The sequence below is a fragment of the Bombus flavifrons genome, chromosome 3 (assembly GCF_040668555.2).
Source record: "Bombus flavifrons isolate JBK064 chromosome 3, iyBomFlav1_principal, whole genome shotgun sequence".
Classification (NCBI taxonomy): Eukaryota; Metazoa; Arthropoda; class Insecta; order Hymenoptera; family Apidae; genus Bombus; species Bombus flavifrons.
Genome location: NC_138444.1, coordinates 2,406,388 through 2,424,804, shown reverse-complemented (window position 1 = coordinate 2,424,804; position 18,417 = coordinate 2,406,388). Strand labels below are relative to the sequence as shown.

Below are 18,417 nucleotides of genomic sequence, written 5' to 3'. Positions count from 1 at the left end.
TCGCTAAAATCAGCCCCTTTCAGAATTTCGCCATTGTAAGCTATTTCAGCGAGACGAATCGACCAACTTGGGATTCCCCAGACACGGATTTGGGAGGACGGTATCCTCGATGCATCCCATCTCACCTTTGCTGTCACACGGTGTTTTATATCGCGGTACCTTACGCAAATCTCATTACGCAACATATCACCGAAATACACGAGAGCCCGGAACGTGTGTTCGACTTCTTGAAAGAGACAGAGACAGATAGAAAGAGTATTTGTATCTGTATGCATACGTGCGTCTGTGTAAGTGTCGTGGTAAGGAAAAGAGAAGGAGAGAGAAGAGGAAAGGATGGATTCCTTCTGCGCGGATGGAAATTCGGAAAAACGTTTCACAATCGTCGCGACATCCTCGATCAACCAGCTCGACAACGCTGAAAAACCGACGAACGACCGTTTATAAATAGACGTTAACAAACATACGTTCACTCTCAGGTTATTTTTAATTGCGTCTCAACCTTATATCGGTGTACACTGCGCCACGATAAGCAATCTCCATTTTTGATCGTAGAATTCGTTCGAATACCGTTTAAATTTAAATCGAACGTCAATTGTCAAACGACGAAGAAAATTGAAAACCGATGGTGAAGCAGAATTAACGTAGACATTCAAGGTTGGACGGGAACATATTGGACTGACTAAGTATCGGATCGTGTTGTTTTCATTGCTCGCAGAATTTATCTGGTGAAACGACTGACAAGAAGACGTGTGATTTTAATGCGCGTCTATTTTGGTTTAGTTCAACAGCAAAATTCTATATCTTCCTCCAAATCGAAGAAAGCTTCTCCATCTTCCATCGTCATGTTTTCCGCCTCATAATTTCAAACTTCAGAACTTGTATTTGGTAGAAAAATGATATTACGATCGAGTAAATTTCGAATTTTTCATTGCGGATAATCAGCCGAGTTTCGAGCCGATTTAATTTTACGTCTGGTCTTTGAGCCGGTTGGTTCAGGATGCACATTAATGGGGCAACGAGATCGTTTTCCCGAGAATCGATTGCGACACACTGTGACGAACGGAGAGGATCCTCTAGGCTCTAGAGAACTAACAGCAAAATTAGTCGGCCAGTGGACCGCCCGACAGGTGCGTGTGTGCGACGCAGAAATTTTAGCAGACACCGATAGATACGCTCGCTCTTGGAACAATAATAGAGAACGGATCTGTTGACACCATGTGATCCATGAGTGCGCGAGCGAATTTCGCGGCGACGGTACGGGAACGCCTCAAGGACGGCCATTTTACAGGCTTTTCTGAGAATCTTCTCGAAAACTGTGCACCAGATAGTAAAGAAGAACGAATAAATCGTCGTAACATAATCTTCCTGAGGTTTAATCTTTGGCAGAGTAATTCATTCGATAGTCAAGACAAATAGTTCCTCGTTTTTTATTCAATTTACGGTCCTAAAAATTTGTATATCGATGTATTCGCGACTATAAATCAGCATTAATTATAATCGTGCGCATGAATAACTACAATCCCCACCTTGACCATCCATACTATAGAGGATGAGCTATCTAACCCACCTTTCCAAGAATTATTAAAAATAGACAAAATTTGTTTCTGACGTCATAATACTCAACCATCTACAACAAATGTTCTCCCTACTGAAATATCTAATTTCATTCTCCCTCCTTTCAATAAAATCACCCTTCCGTGATCCAAAATATTTTCTCAAACAGGCTACAATTTCTATTTCGTCTCATCAAACGGACTACAACTCTCGCGGAAGATCTTTCGCTTTTGAATTTTCTTAGCGCATGTTTCATATACGTTATTCTTGTCAGAATAAGGGAATAAAAGATCGATATTAAAAGATCGATGGGACTAATTACGAGTGCGTGAATATCTCGTTTCAGGTATTCGTGGAGGTACGAACGAAAATCAAGCGCATAAGCGAGTACGGTATTCGAAAGATAGAAAGAAAGAGAGAGAACTCGCTACAAGATGTCCGTCGCTTATTTATTTATAGAGCGAGCACACATCGGCACGCATGGTCACATGCTCGCGTGCACGGCGCACCGACTGTAACTTAAGGGTGAGCGTGAGACGCGCGAGCGCATGCAAGAGTACGCGTATTCGCACGCGTTTCCCTCGGAAGTGGACAAAAAGTTCGCTCGACTCACCAGGTTTATTTTGTACTCCGTTTATTTCTTAACGCGGGGGCTGTTCTCATTGTTTGCAGAAATAATACGATGAAAGTGGCGCGAGTGGTTAAAGGAAATAAATCTGGGAAAGCAGCGGTTTGGCCCGTTGAAATCGGAAATGAAATTATGCCGAGTTAAAATGCAGAGGGTGGCATTTTCTTCTGTTCGAGACATGCGACTAATCTACTGTAGAATTCAATATTATAGGAAAGCAAGATTCTTGAAAGAAATTTTGGAAATGGTTTGTCTACTTTCACGAGGCAGATATTTCAAATATGAAGCCTTTATTGTAATTTCGGTATGCTGTTTGACCAGATATTAAAATATTACTCTAAAGATCCTTAAATTCCCTCATACCTGCGATTCAAGAGATAAAACATAACGTCTAAGGACCGTTACAAAAAATTTGAAAAACGAAGAAGATATAGATGACTATATTATCATGGAAAACCTGTCTAAAGAGCGAGCAGAATTAATAATGGATCCACGTGGCGAAATATGGTTGGTGGACGTATTGAAAACTCGGTGGAAGGGCACCCGGTCTATTCCGGCTGTTGCCGGATTATCAAAGTCTTACGGCCTGGCTTTTCCTGCCGACTTTTCGATGCGGCCCGTCTAAAACGGACCTCGTCTGCCGTAGAGGCATCGCGAAAATGCGACGTGTCCGAGAACGACACGCGTCGAGGCACCTGTCCTCTCTCTAACACTTTCATAAGAGACGATGATACTTACGCAACCGGCCGGGCGATATTTAGCTCTTAGGGCTAATACGCAGAGCGTCTCACCGACGATCAACCCCCTCTTTCCCTCCTTTAGGTTAAATTTCATTTCTTTTCTTTCTCTCTCTCTCTTCTTAGTTCGCCTTTAACAGAAGGATCGATCGAAAGTTTGAAAGAAACCAGTACCCGCACTGCTGTTTAACCGTAGTTTCAATTCGCGGATTTCAATGTAGATTAATGGATTAAACAGGATCTTCGAATTTCCTTTTTCAAACGAAACACGAAAGTGGAAACGATTGTTTAAGATGAGGACGACTCCAGTTACCTCTTTTATCTAACTTCCTACAGATAAAGTATGAAGACTATTCTAAAGATATCTTTCTTCGGGCTAATCAAGATCGACCTAATTGAAAACTCTTCTTTCCCCACTTTTGGTACCCTGAAACCAGCGAAGATTCTCTTATCAACTTTACAAACTATTTTCTGCCAACGTAACCAATTAACTACCATGTCTATCATCGATAATCCACCATAAGCTCAACAACCATTTAACCGTCGTTTTTCCTTCGTTTGAAAGAAAACGTTCCGTCATTCGAACGGCGATGACAACGAAGATACGCGAGTGGAATTGAAATATTAGGCGTCCCTGGTCCTTCTCGTTTCGGGCTATGTACTTCCCTTCTGTAATAATACTGTCTATTAGGTCAGTCGAAACGAACGCAGCAAGTGTCTACTTTTAGCATACGTCGACGCGGCGGATAATCCGAAAGGGTCCGAAGTAGCGGAGCCTTCGCTATCCACGCCGCGCCTTGCCAGCCAGTAAGTTTATATTATTGTGATGCCGTGTATATTTACAGAGGGCCAGGAATTTTTATGATGTTGATCGTTCGTCGTCTGTGCACCGTCGACTGGCATTCTTCGACACTTCTGTACATATGCCTTTAATTCAAGACACAAAGATTTATGAGAAATAAGGGCATGAATTTTTTGAGTTTAATCGAGACCTTGAAGTTTTGAAAGTAGGACGAGGAGAATAAAAAAACGAGCTACGAAATCTTTTTGGGCGAATTCAAGGAAGTTGGGAAACTCTGAAATGCAGCGAACCCAAACGAACGAATCTTCGCATGGCTCGAGACAGTCTTCACTATTAATTGGGTCGTGAAGTTCGAAAAGGGTTTTGTGCTTGTAGTTTCGATGCGAATAAATAACAGCGATTAACCTGATCTGCCTTGAACAAGCGGGTCTAGCAAACTTCTTAGGCCAAAGGAATTAAGCGACCAGCTAACAATTAAAAAAATGTGAAAGGAAGAGATGGAACTACAAGATAGTAAAGAGAACAGATTCGAATACTAATTAGACCACGGCAACTACTAGTTTCTACTACGATGACCGAATGCTAGAAAATGCACCGAATAGATTTCTATTCAATTTCTTAAAGCACGCATTTAATATTCTTATTCTAAGATTTTTATGATAATTTCCTTTGACATATAGATACATAGTATTTATAGCAGTTTCGTGGACATTTAGATAAATTTTATATTTGTAAATGGTTTAGATAAATTTTAGTGAATATATCGTAGAGTACTACAGTTCCACGATATAAATAGAAATTAGCGACATTTATAAAACTAGCGACCCAGAATCGACAGTCCTATATTATAGTTTTTTCAAACAGTAGCATCTTCTCTCTATACGTAAATGAAAATGTTCCTTCTATCGATATACATTTTCTGATATCATTCTCTTCAATTCAATCAGATATTGATATTAATTAGCAGAGAAATTAAATGATCAACTAGCCTGGGGAAGATGATGAATAGGTCACTCTGGAATCTTTCAAAAACTGGGTAACAGCAATGGGGAAACTTAATTAATACGTACAATTCAAAAAATAGTAGGAGGAAGATTCTGGTATATCTGGGTTAAACGATCAGCAGAGTATGAAACGAGAAGGAAACGATCAGAGGTGGCGACGAACGGTCTGGAAAGCGCCTAACCTACCCCATGTCTTGGCAGCTGAGCGTTTTTTTCTCTTTCTCGTAGGTGGTGTGCGGTAGGCCTGGCCAATTTTTGCGTCAACCGCGGCTGTAAACATTAGAAAGCCGGCTGCCAAGGCGTGTGTGAGCCACACGGGTTCATAGCCTGGCGAAAAAGAAGAAGAGAGAAAGAGATGCGAGGAGCCAACACACGGAGCGTGTGCGAGTCACGGGGCGAGAACTGGGCTCTGCCAGGACGCGCGCGTACGTACGGAAATTACGTGTTTCCCGACTGAGTCAGTGAGTTCGATGAAACCGAATGAAAGAAGAAGCGCGGACGGGCGCCAGTCTCGGCCCTCCTGCCAGCTGCCATCGATCGAAGCACGTCGATCAACGGGCCACGTGTAACTGCTGCTATCTTGCTTACTTTGTTTTGGGATCAGATCCTCTTGGGTTGTCGCTTGGTTCGATAACGAAACTAGAAAAATTTGGGTTTCTAGAAATTTTGAAAATCTTGCGATTCAAAGAGAGGGGTTGAAGAGGATTGGCTTCTCCTGGGGGAAGTTCAGGGGATTGAAAGGTTCTCCAATTGCAAGATTTAGAGATACGAGATACTCTTCGGAAGTAGGAAATTATGAATTTTGCAAGTGATGTGAATTTTATATATTAAATATTCACTTTGAAGTATTCAATCATTCCAAGGATTCGAGAACCACACCTTCTAAACTACGTGCGTAACCTCAAACATCCCTAATATCCTCTCACCCTAACGCTCTAGATCTCCGCTTGGAAACCTTGAAAATCTTTCAAGCATCTACCATCGATGGGCTGTTTCTCCTATCTCTACAACCAATCACTTCTATACTATTCATCGTAGAATCCGTTCTAGAATCCATGATGTAAGGCGCCGAGGTGGCCAGAGGGTATCGGGTTAAATTCATCGGATCATGGAACGCGAAACAACCGGATGCCTTGGACGTTGGACAAGATCGACTATTCTTGAAGAACGATCCTTGGAGTGGTCGCGAAAGTCTGCCAATCAGATCGTTATAGATCACCGGTACTCTTCCTACGAGTCTTTGTCCCCCTTGACACCGGTTGGAAAACGAGCCAGCGAAGAATGGGCTCGCGCGCGATACCCAGGCCCGCGCCATGAAAACAACCAGAGCCCCGTCGCTGCTTGTATGGGGGCCGTTGAAATTGGCAGAGCGTTCCAAGAAACTTTGAATCGAAGCCGAGAGTCGAGTGGACACTTTGAATGGACGGATGTGCGAGTGAATGAACGCGCCACGCTCGATTCAGACCACCACCCGCTTCTCTGTCTCTCCCTCCCCTGCCCCTCTCTTCCTCTAGATTCTGCTCTATGAGATCAACGAGAACCGACACGTCGAGCCAATACTTCGTGGTGGAATCAAGAATGGCAATAACTATTGATGGTTTGGGAGAGGGTTTGCTGTTTGGTGTTCGATCAAGGATCTAAAACACATTTAGTTTGGGGGCAGAAACGGGTTTTAAGTTACACTGTTCCATACGTTTCGAGCACCTAACGTGTTTCTTGGGTGCAACATTACATCGCTTTCCGATGAAATAATCTATGTATTCTAAATAAAGTACGCACCCCTCGTCAAACAAATACGAGCTAATAGCTCTTTGTACCAATATAATAGCAACTGCTAATAGCAGTAGAGTTGATTATTTTTTGGGTAGATTGTTTGCGATGGTTAAGCAGCTGCGATTATTTGTTGCAAATAACTAACATACGATAAGACACGATTCGTTCGTCTCTGAAACTGCCGATCGATTCGATTAATCAGCTACGCAAAGGTAAGAAAAGAGACGACTCTATCGATGATTCGAACGAGAGAGAACCGAACTAGATATATTTCTAGAAAATAGATTTTCCTGTTTGAAACTCTCATGGGGTCGAGAGTCTCGCCTTAATCGAATGAGTATAGTGGCGAACCCTTACCGTGGCTGGTGATAAAATTGGCGAGGTAGAGATCGAGTTCCCGGACGGAGACGTTGATGTGATAGGGGTTGACGCAGAGGCCCGGCTGAGCACATTCCGCAGTCTTCTCCAGCCGTTCCCCGTCCGTCGACTCCAACGGAATTGCCTTGAAGAGGATCACCATTACTAGGTCCAACCTCCATACCTGCGACATAACGACGACGACCAAGGGTTATCGACTGTAAGCTGACTGCAGGAACTTCACCAGGGACCATATTCGATTTTCTCCGGTCCATGGTGGTTTTCATGCTCCTTTTGCGATTTCATGTGAAATCGAACTCGTTGAAATTCGACAATTTCAACTACTTTTTCATTAGAAAATTGAAGTATTGAATTTTGAGTAAAATATAGTACTACTAAGTATTTAAAAATATAATTATAAATTAAATATATTATTGAATACAAAGTGTAATGAATAAATGATTAGTTAATTTTGTAGATTAAGCGTCGCCTTGCTTTATGCTCATCGAAAGAGTTTCGATAGCATACGGAACTTAAGCAGAAATAAGTAGATTGGGAAGGGAATAGTCAGACGTACCTTATCGGCTTGACGCAGGCAGTCGATACGACGCATTTTACCCTTCTGGTCAGGATTACTCAGGACACACATTGCTGGCCTTTTCCCCGTGATACTCAGTACGAAGTCTTCCCTGTACTCCTGCGTGATATCCTTTCGTAACTTGCCTAAAAGCCGCGAGGCCCATTTCTGTTTTACTTCCAGCTTCTCGTTCTGTAATCCATAAAAATTTGTTTCCGTTCGAATATATCGTTCAACTTGCTTCTGTTAAAACATTTATATTATAAAATTTCTAACTTTCTATCTTTCAGAGACATAAATTCCTCAAAATTTACGACCTTAGTTCCTAAATACAAAAATTAGGTTTGGATTTCCATAAATTTGCATATATATATATTGCTATATTAGCCAGTTTCCAGTTTACCAATTTTCTATCAACTTTACATCGACCATAGTAAGTTAGCAAGGAAAATAGAAAGGACATGGCAGACAGACAATCCCACTTCCGCTCCCATCTTTCATAAAGGAGAACAAAGATAACTGTCCGAGAGTCAACTGGCATTCGGACTCCTGGTAAACTCTTTGTCTGTCTTTTATGTTCAAAGCGTAAAAAGAAACGACTTTCTAGTATAGCACGCATCGTCGTAAACTGGTTACAGAAACCATATTCGAAAGGAGTTCCTCGTGTATATCGGTAAGTCGAGGCAGCTGTTGATCTGGAAAGTTCCGCCAGTTTACAAACTCCGTCCGATGGCTCGGGACCAAAGCAACGCTGACCTCAAACTATTCGTCGGAACGATATGCGGGAGCACGTTCCCATGTGTCCCCTTCTCCTCCACCCTTCTGATATCTTGACCTTCCTCGAGTTCCACGCGACCCTCTCTGTCCTCGTCCTTCGCAATTTTAATTTAGCATCTTTCGATGGAAGGGACTTTATCGCCGCGCGTCACGATCTTTCGCAATTCAACATTTTTAGAATAATATCGGACCGATATTCTTCGAATTCTTAATATGACAACTCTTTTAAACTCTTTCTATTCGACGAATTTATAGCGGAGCTTGGTTTGGACTGCAGTTTCAATTCGGTAGACAAAGAATTACTAACTACGAATTATGTATAATCTGTGCATATTTTGCATTTGAAACGGTGCGACAGTAGTGAATAGCTAACGGTAACTTAAGTGCGTAGCTATAAATTATCCTAAAGCAAGGACTTGAAACAGTGGCAATCTTTTCTGTAATTTTTTATTCTAAACTTCACATACTCTGGTCATCGTTTGCCTTTTGACAAAGCGAACCTTCGAAGCTTCTACACAAATTCCAACACCGAAGAGCATCCCCTAAATCCAATCGTACTCCTACAGATAGACTCCTACATCATTTAATTTCTGTTCGTCAACGCGTAGAAACAAAGTTGCTCTTCAATTCCATTCAAGAACTTATCATCGTCGTATTAAAGTATGGCAATCTTTTTTAAGTGAAATAAAAAGATAACATAAAAAGACAACAAATCCTTACGAAGCCATATTGAACGCTCACAAATCGTCTATTAGAACATTTCGAAATATCAACGTTCACACGTTATAAGATTTCCCAGAAAATTTCCAAAGACAACGACTGCTGATTATCATAATATCGAGAATTGCGGAGTCAAAATTCCTTTTCATCCGACTGTCTTCATTTGAAAACAAACTAAAATTCCGCGCAATGTTCTCTCGGAAGGCGAAGACTCTCTCTCTGTTCGCGTATATCGGATAAAATTCCAGGCAGCGCTTACGCCTAGGGCAGGCTCGTTTTTCAGTCACCGTGGAAATCTCCGAACAAAGTTGGTCGCGTCGCGTTCGACTCGCAGGCGGGCACGCTCGTCGACCTGCCTCGGCTCCGCTTCTGTTATTCACCTCACGGCCACGGCCCCCGGTGGAATAGCAAATGCGCGCGGGTGCATAAGGTCCCTGAGAAATGCGTCGAAAGCACGCGGAATGCATCGACGCGACGACGACGTCGATCTATCCCGCCTAGCCCCTTTCTGCCACGCACGTGCGAGCTCCGATACTTTTGCGAGGAACAAGAAAACCGCTGCCGCGTTGCTGCGCGTCCTAACGCGCGCGCCGCCTCGTCCAAGTGCCTCAAAGGCCATCGACGATTCTTGGTAAAACCTCGACCTACGAGATTTTCCTCCAGACATTTCCAATGAAACCGAGATTTTGCTGGGAGATAGACTTTATACGGAATGATTACGCGATTTTGTTCCAAGGATGTTTCTTGGCTCGAGGTATCGTGTGAAAGCACAGGTTTTCTAAAGGTAAACGATGAATTTTGGGATCGGATAGATTGCAAGTTTCTTAAAATTTATTTTCTGTAATATCTGGAAACTATAATGAGAATTTATCCGAAAATTGGTATAACATAAAAATGTAATTTATATATATATGTACACTCATATTCATCTGCCCTACGTTTCAATAATCTCTTTAAAATCAACTTGAGATAAACTTCATGGTCTAAATGGATCATCGCTTGTGAATGATTTAGATAACATCGTTAGAAAAGAATAAGCAAATACGATATATATTTTAGAAAAATTAAATGTTATAACGTAGTGTATTTTAAATCTATTCCGGTTCCCAAGGTAAAATATATAAAATTCGCGTTGCAGTCAGTCTGTCAATTCGAAATCAAGCCCATCGATAAGAGCACCGTTAATCCAAACGCTGATCGGAGGCCGATCTACATATACGTTAGAAACACGTCGGTCGTTTACGAACGACGAACATTTTCCAGCTCGTTGCGTCCTTAATACCGTCTAGGCGGTAGTGCGAGTAGTCGCGCGAGCGCGTTTTTCGCGCACGAGAAAATTTCAGGCACGTCCCGGAGAGTCTCGCGCACAGAAATGTCACGCGGACACGCAGGCCGGCTCAACTGTGGGAGAGACCTGGGCTGCGGTTACGGTGCATCCTGCATAAACCCGATCAAGTATGCCGAGTGTGAAGGAGGGCTGCGAACGCACCGGCCACGTATATCGTGACATGCGTATGTACACCTAGGCGCGGCAGTTTACCTCGTTCACGCCACCGATTTCTCGCGATGCTATTCCAGCCGTTCTTGACCAGCGTCGGTCGATACGTGCTCGACAATCCGTTTCTACCACGATTGTTTGGAAATTGGTTCGAAACAGAGTCGAGAGTATTTCGATCGAGTTTAACAGGAAATAAATGAGCCTCTCGGGCAAAGAGAAAAATCTTTTCAACGTTCAAGTTCGATCGAAATATTACGCTGAGAAGAGTTCTACCTCGAATATTCGTTGCTGCGAACGACTCTAATCTACTTAAGCAACGTGTTGATATAATCTTCTGGGATACGTAAGAAGCAATCTCTCCGATGCATTACCGCGTCGATCGCGATCGCCGTGGAATTCTTCGGGCTCGACGAGTCAGGTATTGAATAAAAGTCGTAAGTTTCTCCGCGTAAATAAATCTCGGAGAGGCTGTTCATTTTTATGCTCTTCTCTCTGTAGCACATTCACGTACGGCTCGTTCGATCCGGCCGGCCCTATCCAGCTTCGGCCGGAGCAATCGAATTCGTCTCACTTCGAGAGCCAACGAGCCCTCGTTACATTAGACTCAGTGAAATTGAACGTAAATACCGTGAAGAGAAGGACTGTCTCCAATTCCGACGGTTCGTCGCGTTTCGCATGATTATTCCAAACGGGACGACCGTCTTCGAATTCTCCCTCTTTGAAATTGAGGAAGCGTCGCAGGATAATTCGAGACAACTCGTTCTAAACCCATTCTTTCTGGATTTGCTTCTCTTTTTGGGAAACCCTTCGTTCCCGTGGACCGAAAGCTAGAAAATTCGTCGACTGAGCTATGCAACGGCAGATAATTTGTTGACTGAAGAATTTTTATTCCATTCGTTATCTGCACTTAAATTCGCACGTAATGAATGGCTAACGAAATTCATAAGTTAGTCGCAAATGTGACTCAGGTTCGATATTCAACAAAATATTCCCTAAATGCAAATCATAAATCCATCGATGTTCATCTACCGCTCGAATCGATAAAAATCGTGCCTAAAAGGTGTTCACAGCTTCTGGTTCCTCGAAAAAAAGAAAATCGTGCGCAAGTCAGATTTTTCCAGGAGTTTCTCCAACGTAACAATAACAGCCTTGTAAGATATATCTATAGAAAGAGAAGAGAAGAGGGGAGGGGAGAAGGAAGAAAGGAAGAGATCCGAGGATTCACAAAAGCGGCAGCTATTTCGGGCACAAACATCCAGGGAATGCGAGGACGACATCGAAACGGAAGTGGCGTGCAGAGTGGCTTAAAAAGGGGGCCAGTCAGCCAGAGGTAATCCCGAGGAAGTAAGGGAGCTTCAATCGCAATATCAACGAGAAACAAAGCCCGTCCGAGTGAAGGAAAGAGGAAACGAAAGAACGCGAGTTTTCTACGAGGAGGTGGAGAGAGAACAGAAGTAGAAGAAGTTGGTCCACGCGATTGTTGGAACGCGGAAGAGCATCGATGCTCTCAGCCGTTTCTATTTCCGTTTTACGTCTTGTTGCGAGTTCTTCCATCCGCCCCCACGCGACCAGGCCCTCACGAAAGATCGAAGGAACAAAGCGGAAACAGGTTGCCGCGTTTTCCGGACCAACGCGCGATTTCCTTTCGTTTCACAGTTTCGTCTTTCCTCGCAATTCTTTCCTCTGTCACCGTGTCGATTGTCGTCAAATAGTTACTTTCACGATACGATAAGTATTATTAATCACTGCTTGACTGATGATTTCGAGACGATTTAGCTTTTATAAGATGCGATCGATTACGAGGGTCCAAGATCGTACTGTGAGAATTTTAAAAGAAAATCTTTCAATTATCCCCGACGCTTTTGCTTGCTCTGGCGAAGTATGATATTTGTTAAATTATAAATTATTGAGTCGATAACTTTTACAGTTTACCAAGCAACGAGTATATTTTTCGTGGTAATTTTTCAAGAATGACAGGACACTTTCACGGGACGGTTTAGAAATATAATTTCGAGACTAAATCTTTGAACGTTTTATTAAGAAAAACGCAGGGTTGCTGGAGAATGTACGCCTGGTATCTAGAGGAACAGCAAGATACGGACGCAACAGCTGCCGGCGATTTATTTTGGATTTGCCGCGAGCTTTCGTGGCACGGTTCAAGCAGCGCGAATATATGACACGGTGTGACACGGCGCATACCTGCCGCGGACGCGAAAGAAGCCCACGCGTGTGTTATGCCTCGCCTTTTGCCCGACGTAATCACGACAGCAACTCGTGAAAATGGGATTCGCTTTGATCTCACTACATATAGTATCGCGATCGAATGGTTTAGCTTTGGAAGAGAATCATCTTAACAGAAAACGATTTTCATCCTACGACGAAAAAAGTGGCTTTCCGAGAAGCTTTTAATAGATTAGCAGTTTAAAAGAATTGATTGCCAATCGAGAGATTTTTAAAAGTGAAACTGATTAACCTCGCGTTTCCTCGAGCAAATTTCTCTCGAATTTCTAAGAAGATAGCGCTATAGTTCAGTGGCAAGGGAACATAATACAGACTTCATACAAACATAAATGACTTTAACGTTTGCAATTCCTTCTTATGAGTACAAATAAATAAAATGTCAAAAATTAACTCAAAGTAGAAAGAAATGGTGGATACTAAATGTATCGACGAGTTGCTATGAAAATCGACACGTTTGGTGGCTCGGAATAAATGATTCGTCAGAGCAATTCAATTGGTGATTCGTCAAAGACTCTTCTGTGCAATCTAAACGTAGACGAAACGTGAAACCGACGTTTCACGAAGCTGAACATCATTCTGCAATTTCGTCGTTCTTTTTATTTCTTCCTCCCTCTCTTTCTCTCTCTCTCTCTCTCTCTCTCTCTCTTCTTTTTCAGAGCAGTGTTTTTTAATTTCATTGCCGGTACGTTCTTTTAAAATTCCACGTACATAATTACGAGAGCTCGTACGTGTGCCCGCTGCAGTAAGCGCATCCTCGAATTCGCGCACACCGAAATTACGTATTACGGTCGTACTTCTCGCGAATGAATTTAGCAAACGTACGCACGTTCCTGCATACCGGGTGACCTGAGATTAATCGACTTTCAATGAACCAACGATAAACACTTTTCTTCAAAGCTATTTCTAACGGGCATCTTTCCTATAAAGAAGAAGATTCCCCCTTTATTTTCAATTAACAAGTTTTCTACTCTATCCGACTCAAAATTAAACCAGTAATCTAGGAGTTTCTGATAATATTACGAACTCTATCGCATTTTAACAATCGCTTTCATAATCCCCATTCATCTAATTACCATCCGCGCAATTCATTCAAACACTGCATCTACTCGCAAAGTAAGCTGAAAAGGCAGCCAAAGTTGAATCCGGGAAATAAGGCGAACCGAGGAACCGGAGTAGGAAGTTCGCGACAGAAGTTTGCTAAAACCATCTCCTTATATCCTCCGTGTAATACATAATGCTTTACCCTGTTCTTCTGTAACAACTTTTATCCGCCGCAAAATCTTCTTTACCTTAACAATCCAAAAACGAATGGAAGAACAACCCTGGGAAGTATCTAAAAAGTTCTCAAAATTATGGATCGGGTGTTCCCTCTATCCAATCCTAAAATCATCCATTCGATCACATATCCATTTCGAAAAGTCAAGAACCACTTGCGATAACAAACACTAACAGCGTTACACCGGCGTCACCCTATATAAAACCCCCATGTGCATCATCCACCGTTAATGCATTCCCATGTGTGAGTGTGTCGACGGTGAGCGCGGCCCTCCCTCGGCGCCGCCGCCCCCAGAGGATCGTGGTAGGGGCTGACCCCCACTTCGAAAATGCCTGGGTGCCCTCGCTGTCGTGCCTCCACCACTCGTCCTGCCGTGCCCCCACTGCTGCCGCCACGACAGGCCCCCACTACCGCTGCCGCAGCAACTACGGCCGCGGAGGCTCACAGGCTATTTTCAAGCGCGGGAAATAAAGCGGAGGCTGCATTTTTAGCCTAACGGCCGACGGTCAGCTCGTTTTCGTCTTCCCATTCTCGCGAACACGGCCAGGGGATGAGAGGAGACAAGTACACGAAAGAGTGGAGGGGAATGAGTGAGAAGAACGAAAGGGATTGTCTCCTAGATGGGGTTAATTGGAGTTGTGTAATCGAGTGGGAGGGAGGATCGATGTTGCGAGAACGTTTCTTTATTTCCGATTAGGTTCTATTAGTTCGTCTTTTAGCGGAGTCTTGCTAGCTAAATGCGTTCTATCGTCTCTGCTCTAAGATATCTTTTTTAATTTCGCTAATTTAAGCGTTCCCTAGCTAATTTGTACCATTTGCTTTCATTTTTCTTTCAGTTTCAAGGTATGTATAAGATGCGGTCTCTTATATAATTAGTACGTATAGCTTTAAATAAATTTGTAACTGCAGGGAAAGAATTGTAAAAGTTCGCAGTCAAGTGATACGTCAGGTATCCATCTTTAGATACGACAGACTGCAAACTTCTCAAATCGTTTTGGCATAATTATGATCTTGTAATCATAGACTTCTAAATTTATAACTAGAACTATAACTATATGTACATACTGCATTACTCAATGAATACAAACAAACCAGATGAAAAAATCGAATGTAACGTATAATTACAGAGTAACGGACATATTTAATTTCCCGAATCGATCTCAACAATAATCATCAAATACTCTGTCTAACTGCTTTCTAAAGCAAGGCAATTGTACCTGGCGGTCGAATATAATCCGAACGAAGCCCTGGAAACAAGGCAGAGACAGTCGTTTAGAGGGGGAAGTTTCTGAACGAGCTAAGCCCTTTAACACGCGTTACGGTGTAATTTCACTGGGCAGAGAATCGCTCTAAACGATACTCCGCGGCAACGAGGACGCTGGTCTCGAAACTTTTCGACAGTGGTCGGGGTGCAGACGCCATCCTCCGTCGCCCCTTCAGCCACCAACGCCGCCGGAGGTGCGTTAAGGAACGAAAAATCAAGGAGGACAGCGCCAAAGCCGACGGAGCTTTAATATTTAGATTCAATTACGAGAAGAAAGAAGGCATCGTTATGCGGCAAATTGTCGCAGTCTGCTGGACCGCGAAACAGAGGGTGGGTGGCTCGGAGGTTGAGGGTAGACGGTGGAGAGAAAAAGAAAGCAAGGGCTGGCCGAGACGCGTTATATCGCGACGTAATGGACGCCTCGAGAGGCTTGCTCGCCTGGCCTGGCTACTTCGTAAAAGTTATTGTTATTAGAGGCATACAGACCGAGAGGATTCCTGTGTATTTGCCGATTTTTTTCGGGCCACTCTCCTTATCTGCCACCTCTTTTAAAGTGGTAATTGGTAGAGCTGGTCTACGAAGTATTTTATGGGGCTTTTTTGCGCGAATAAGGGGAGTTTATTCAACTTCAGGTGAAAAATTCTTGATATACGATGTGCTTCTGCCAAAAAGGACAAATCTCCTATTTCTACTGTCAGCGAATTTTCGAGTTTTCACCAAGCCCTTCATGCACACGATGAAACGATGATGCTCGGTAATAAACCTCTACGGCGTGCATAATTTTAAATACGTTTATCTCGAAAAGCCGTTTGCGCACGTTAATCCTTTTTTATCGGATTACATCACATATATAGATAGAGAATTCAATAAACATGGGGGTGAGTTTGAGAAGCTTGTCGGTGACGTTGAATTTGTTCGATTTACCTTCGATTCGCGTGCATAAATTTCAAACAATTCACGAAATATGGATAAATCGGCAAAAATGATCATTGATCTCTCTTCGCAAATTACTCACATCTGCCCGTTCCATACAAGGGACACAAAACAAAGGATATAATGCAATTCCGAAAAAATTACAATTCCATTGAAATGAACTCAGTTCCGTATAATAACAAATGATGGAAATTGAATCATGCAACTGGCTGCATTGGGATAATCAAACAAATCAGAATAACCCATGTTCCGGAAAAGACGTAGAACCTTCTCAGAGTCGTTAAGAGTCAAAACACCGTTTCCCTCGCGTATAAAGGAGATCGAAGATCCATCGGGACAAAGAAGGATCGCGAAAACAGAGCGGTTCGATGAATTTTTCGACCAGGTTGGAGCCGGTTGGCGCATGATCGCGAAAAGAAAAGCGCGTGTTCGGTCGAACCACGTGGCCAGACTGTGTTGGCGTACGCCGTACGCCAAATCAACAACGCTAGCCCCCTACGTACGAATTACGGGTTTACGAATCTTTGGCAGCCGGCGAGGCGAGTTTAGGTCGGCCATGTGCACGCCACTTCCCGTGCCACGTGCTACCTCGTGCGATCTCTCCTTTCGAACGCGCTTGTACTTGGCTCCGGTGCTTTCTTCTTTTCGATGACATTGAAATTCTCTTCTGAACTGCATCATCGGATTTTCACGCAAACGTTTGATTTTGGAACTTCAGGTTGGAATTTTAGAAATCAAGATTTTGGATTTGATGATGGCTTAAAAGACAGAATTTAGTAGAATTATTCGAGAACTACTGGGTCACGCGCGCTTTTGATTCACGATGGGAACGTGTCCCGAATCTGCACTAGAGCTTCTACGCTTACCGAAATGTCATGCATCATGAAATTGCGAAATGTTACTGTACTGAACGTGTCTTGATTTCAAATTAGTGTATCTTGTAAATTATTCGAAATTTTTTAAGGCAATAAATTGTACAATTCATTCGATTTATTTCCTCGCAAACATAAAATAATACCAATAATGTCAATAACGCAATTATTATTAGTATTACTAGAATGTTCCTCGAAGCAAAAGAATCATATCCATTTAAATCAACGTCTTCTATATGGAAACGCATATCTCTATCTCGACTAGCTGGTTCAAAGGGCTTAACTGTCGGGGTTAAATTCAGGCCACCCTCCCGGTAAGCGTAATCTATAGCGATTTCTCTCGCAGAGAACACCGACAGGCACCCTGAATGCACGTGTGCGCGAGTATCGATTCGGTTTTTCGGCCTCGGGCCTCGTTTCGAGCCGCTGTCGCGACTCTGTTCGCTGTGTGTTTACGCGCGCTTATCCTATCAAAATTGTGCACACGCGTTGTAACGCGTGTCACGGGAATTAAGCGGGCAAATGAGCCACTTTGCCATCAGGAAGCTCGTCCATTCCCGGCGAACTGAAAATGTTGCAAAATGATCGATTCGTTCCACGATGCGACAGACGTTTTACGCTCTTTTCCTAAAAAGAAATATTCGAGAAGTTCGTACATCTACGAAGTTAAGTAGTTGGATCTTTATACTGTGAAAGGTTGTTGCGAATCGTCATGGTTTTTTGAAGACGAAGAAAGTAGTTTGGTCAGGGAAGAAGGTGTGAAGGAGACTCTTCTAGACAATTGTCCACTCAAGCTCTTAAACTTCGTCCACTCGTAGTTAAAAAGAAAGATGTTTCTACCGCGAGAATCTCGGCCGAGATTTAAGGCTACGAGAAACTTTCTACTGCCACCGAGGGGAAGAAAAAGGTATTTCATTCAAGAAAACCTCCCAGAACTCTCATATTCCGTTTTACAAAATTACAACATCACACCGTACAGAAATGAAAGATTGACAAATATCTATAGTGTCTATCGACGGCACAAAAACTCTAACGACACGTACATGGTCACACGATTGTGCGTATCACGATCTACGTAAACCGCATAAAAACATACAAACTACCCTCTCAAAATTTAGTATTCCAAACAGCAGCCTCAGCCGTTCGCGATACACCGGAATATCTTCTGTACTCCAATCCGAAAAAATGGCCAAATTTCGAAAATAAAAACGGAAAGAAAAAAGCTCGTTCGAGTTCCATAAATCAAGATACTGGAAGAAGCCGTGTCATAAATTACAAAACCGAAGGATCGAGACTCGGAGTGGTCGTATGCACATGTACGCGCGACGGGGAAAAAGCTCGAGTGTCCGTGGCTAGGAAAAGGGGTTAGCATAGAGGGATGGAGAGTTGGTCGGTGCGCGTCGA

At 43.0% G+C, this 18,417-nt stretch overlaps 2 protein-coding genes and 1 long non-coding RNA gene across 11 annotated transcripts in view; 1 reads left to right on the top strand and 2 right to left on the bottom strand.

The window, feature by feature from the left end:
* LOC138190152 (short-chain dehydrogenase/reductase family 16C member 6) overlaps positions 1–18,417 on the bottom strand; it is a 150,585-nt gene that overhangs the window by 67,739 nt on the left and 64,429 nt on the right. The gene's annotated exons all lie outside the window — the stretch shown is intronic.
* Positions 1–18,417, bottom strand: part of NfI (Nuclear factor I) — a 65,269-nt gene that overhangs the window by 24,431 nt on the left and 22,421 nt on the right. For all 9 annotated transcript variants that reach the window (XM_069132680.1, XM_069132682.1, XM_069132684.1 and 6 more), the window contains 2 exons: positions 7,433–7,624; positions 6,856–7,039 (listed from right to left, as the gene is read on the bottom strand). In XM_069132680.1, the coding sequence (XP_068988781.1) occupies positions 6,856–7,039; positions 7,433–7,624 (376 nt within the window). The remainder of the gene's footprint in view (positions 1–6,855; positions 7,040–7,432; positions 7,625–18,417) is intronic.
* On the top strand, positions 1,068–2,480 carry LOC138190165 (uncharacterized). Its single transcript, XR_011176211.1, has 3 exons — positions 1,068–1,370; positions 1,901–2,079; positions 2,227–2,480. It is a non-coding gene; the product is annotated as an uncharacterized LOC138190165 (long non-coding RNA).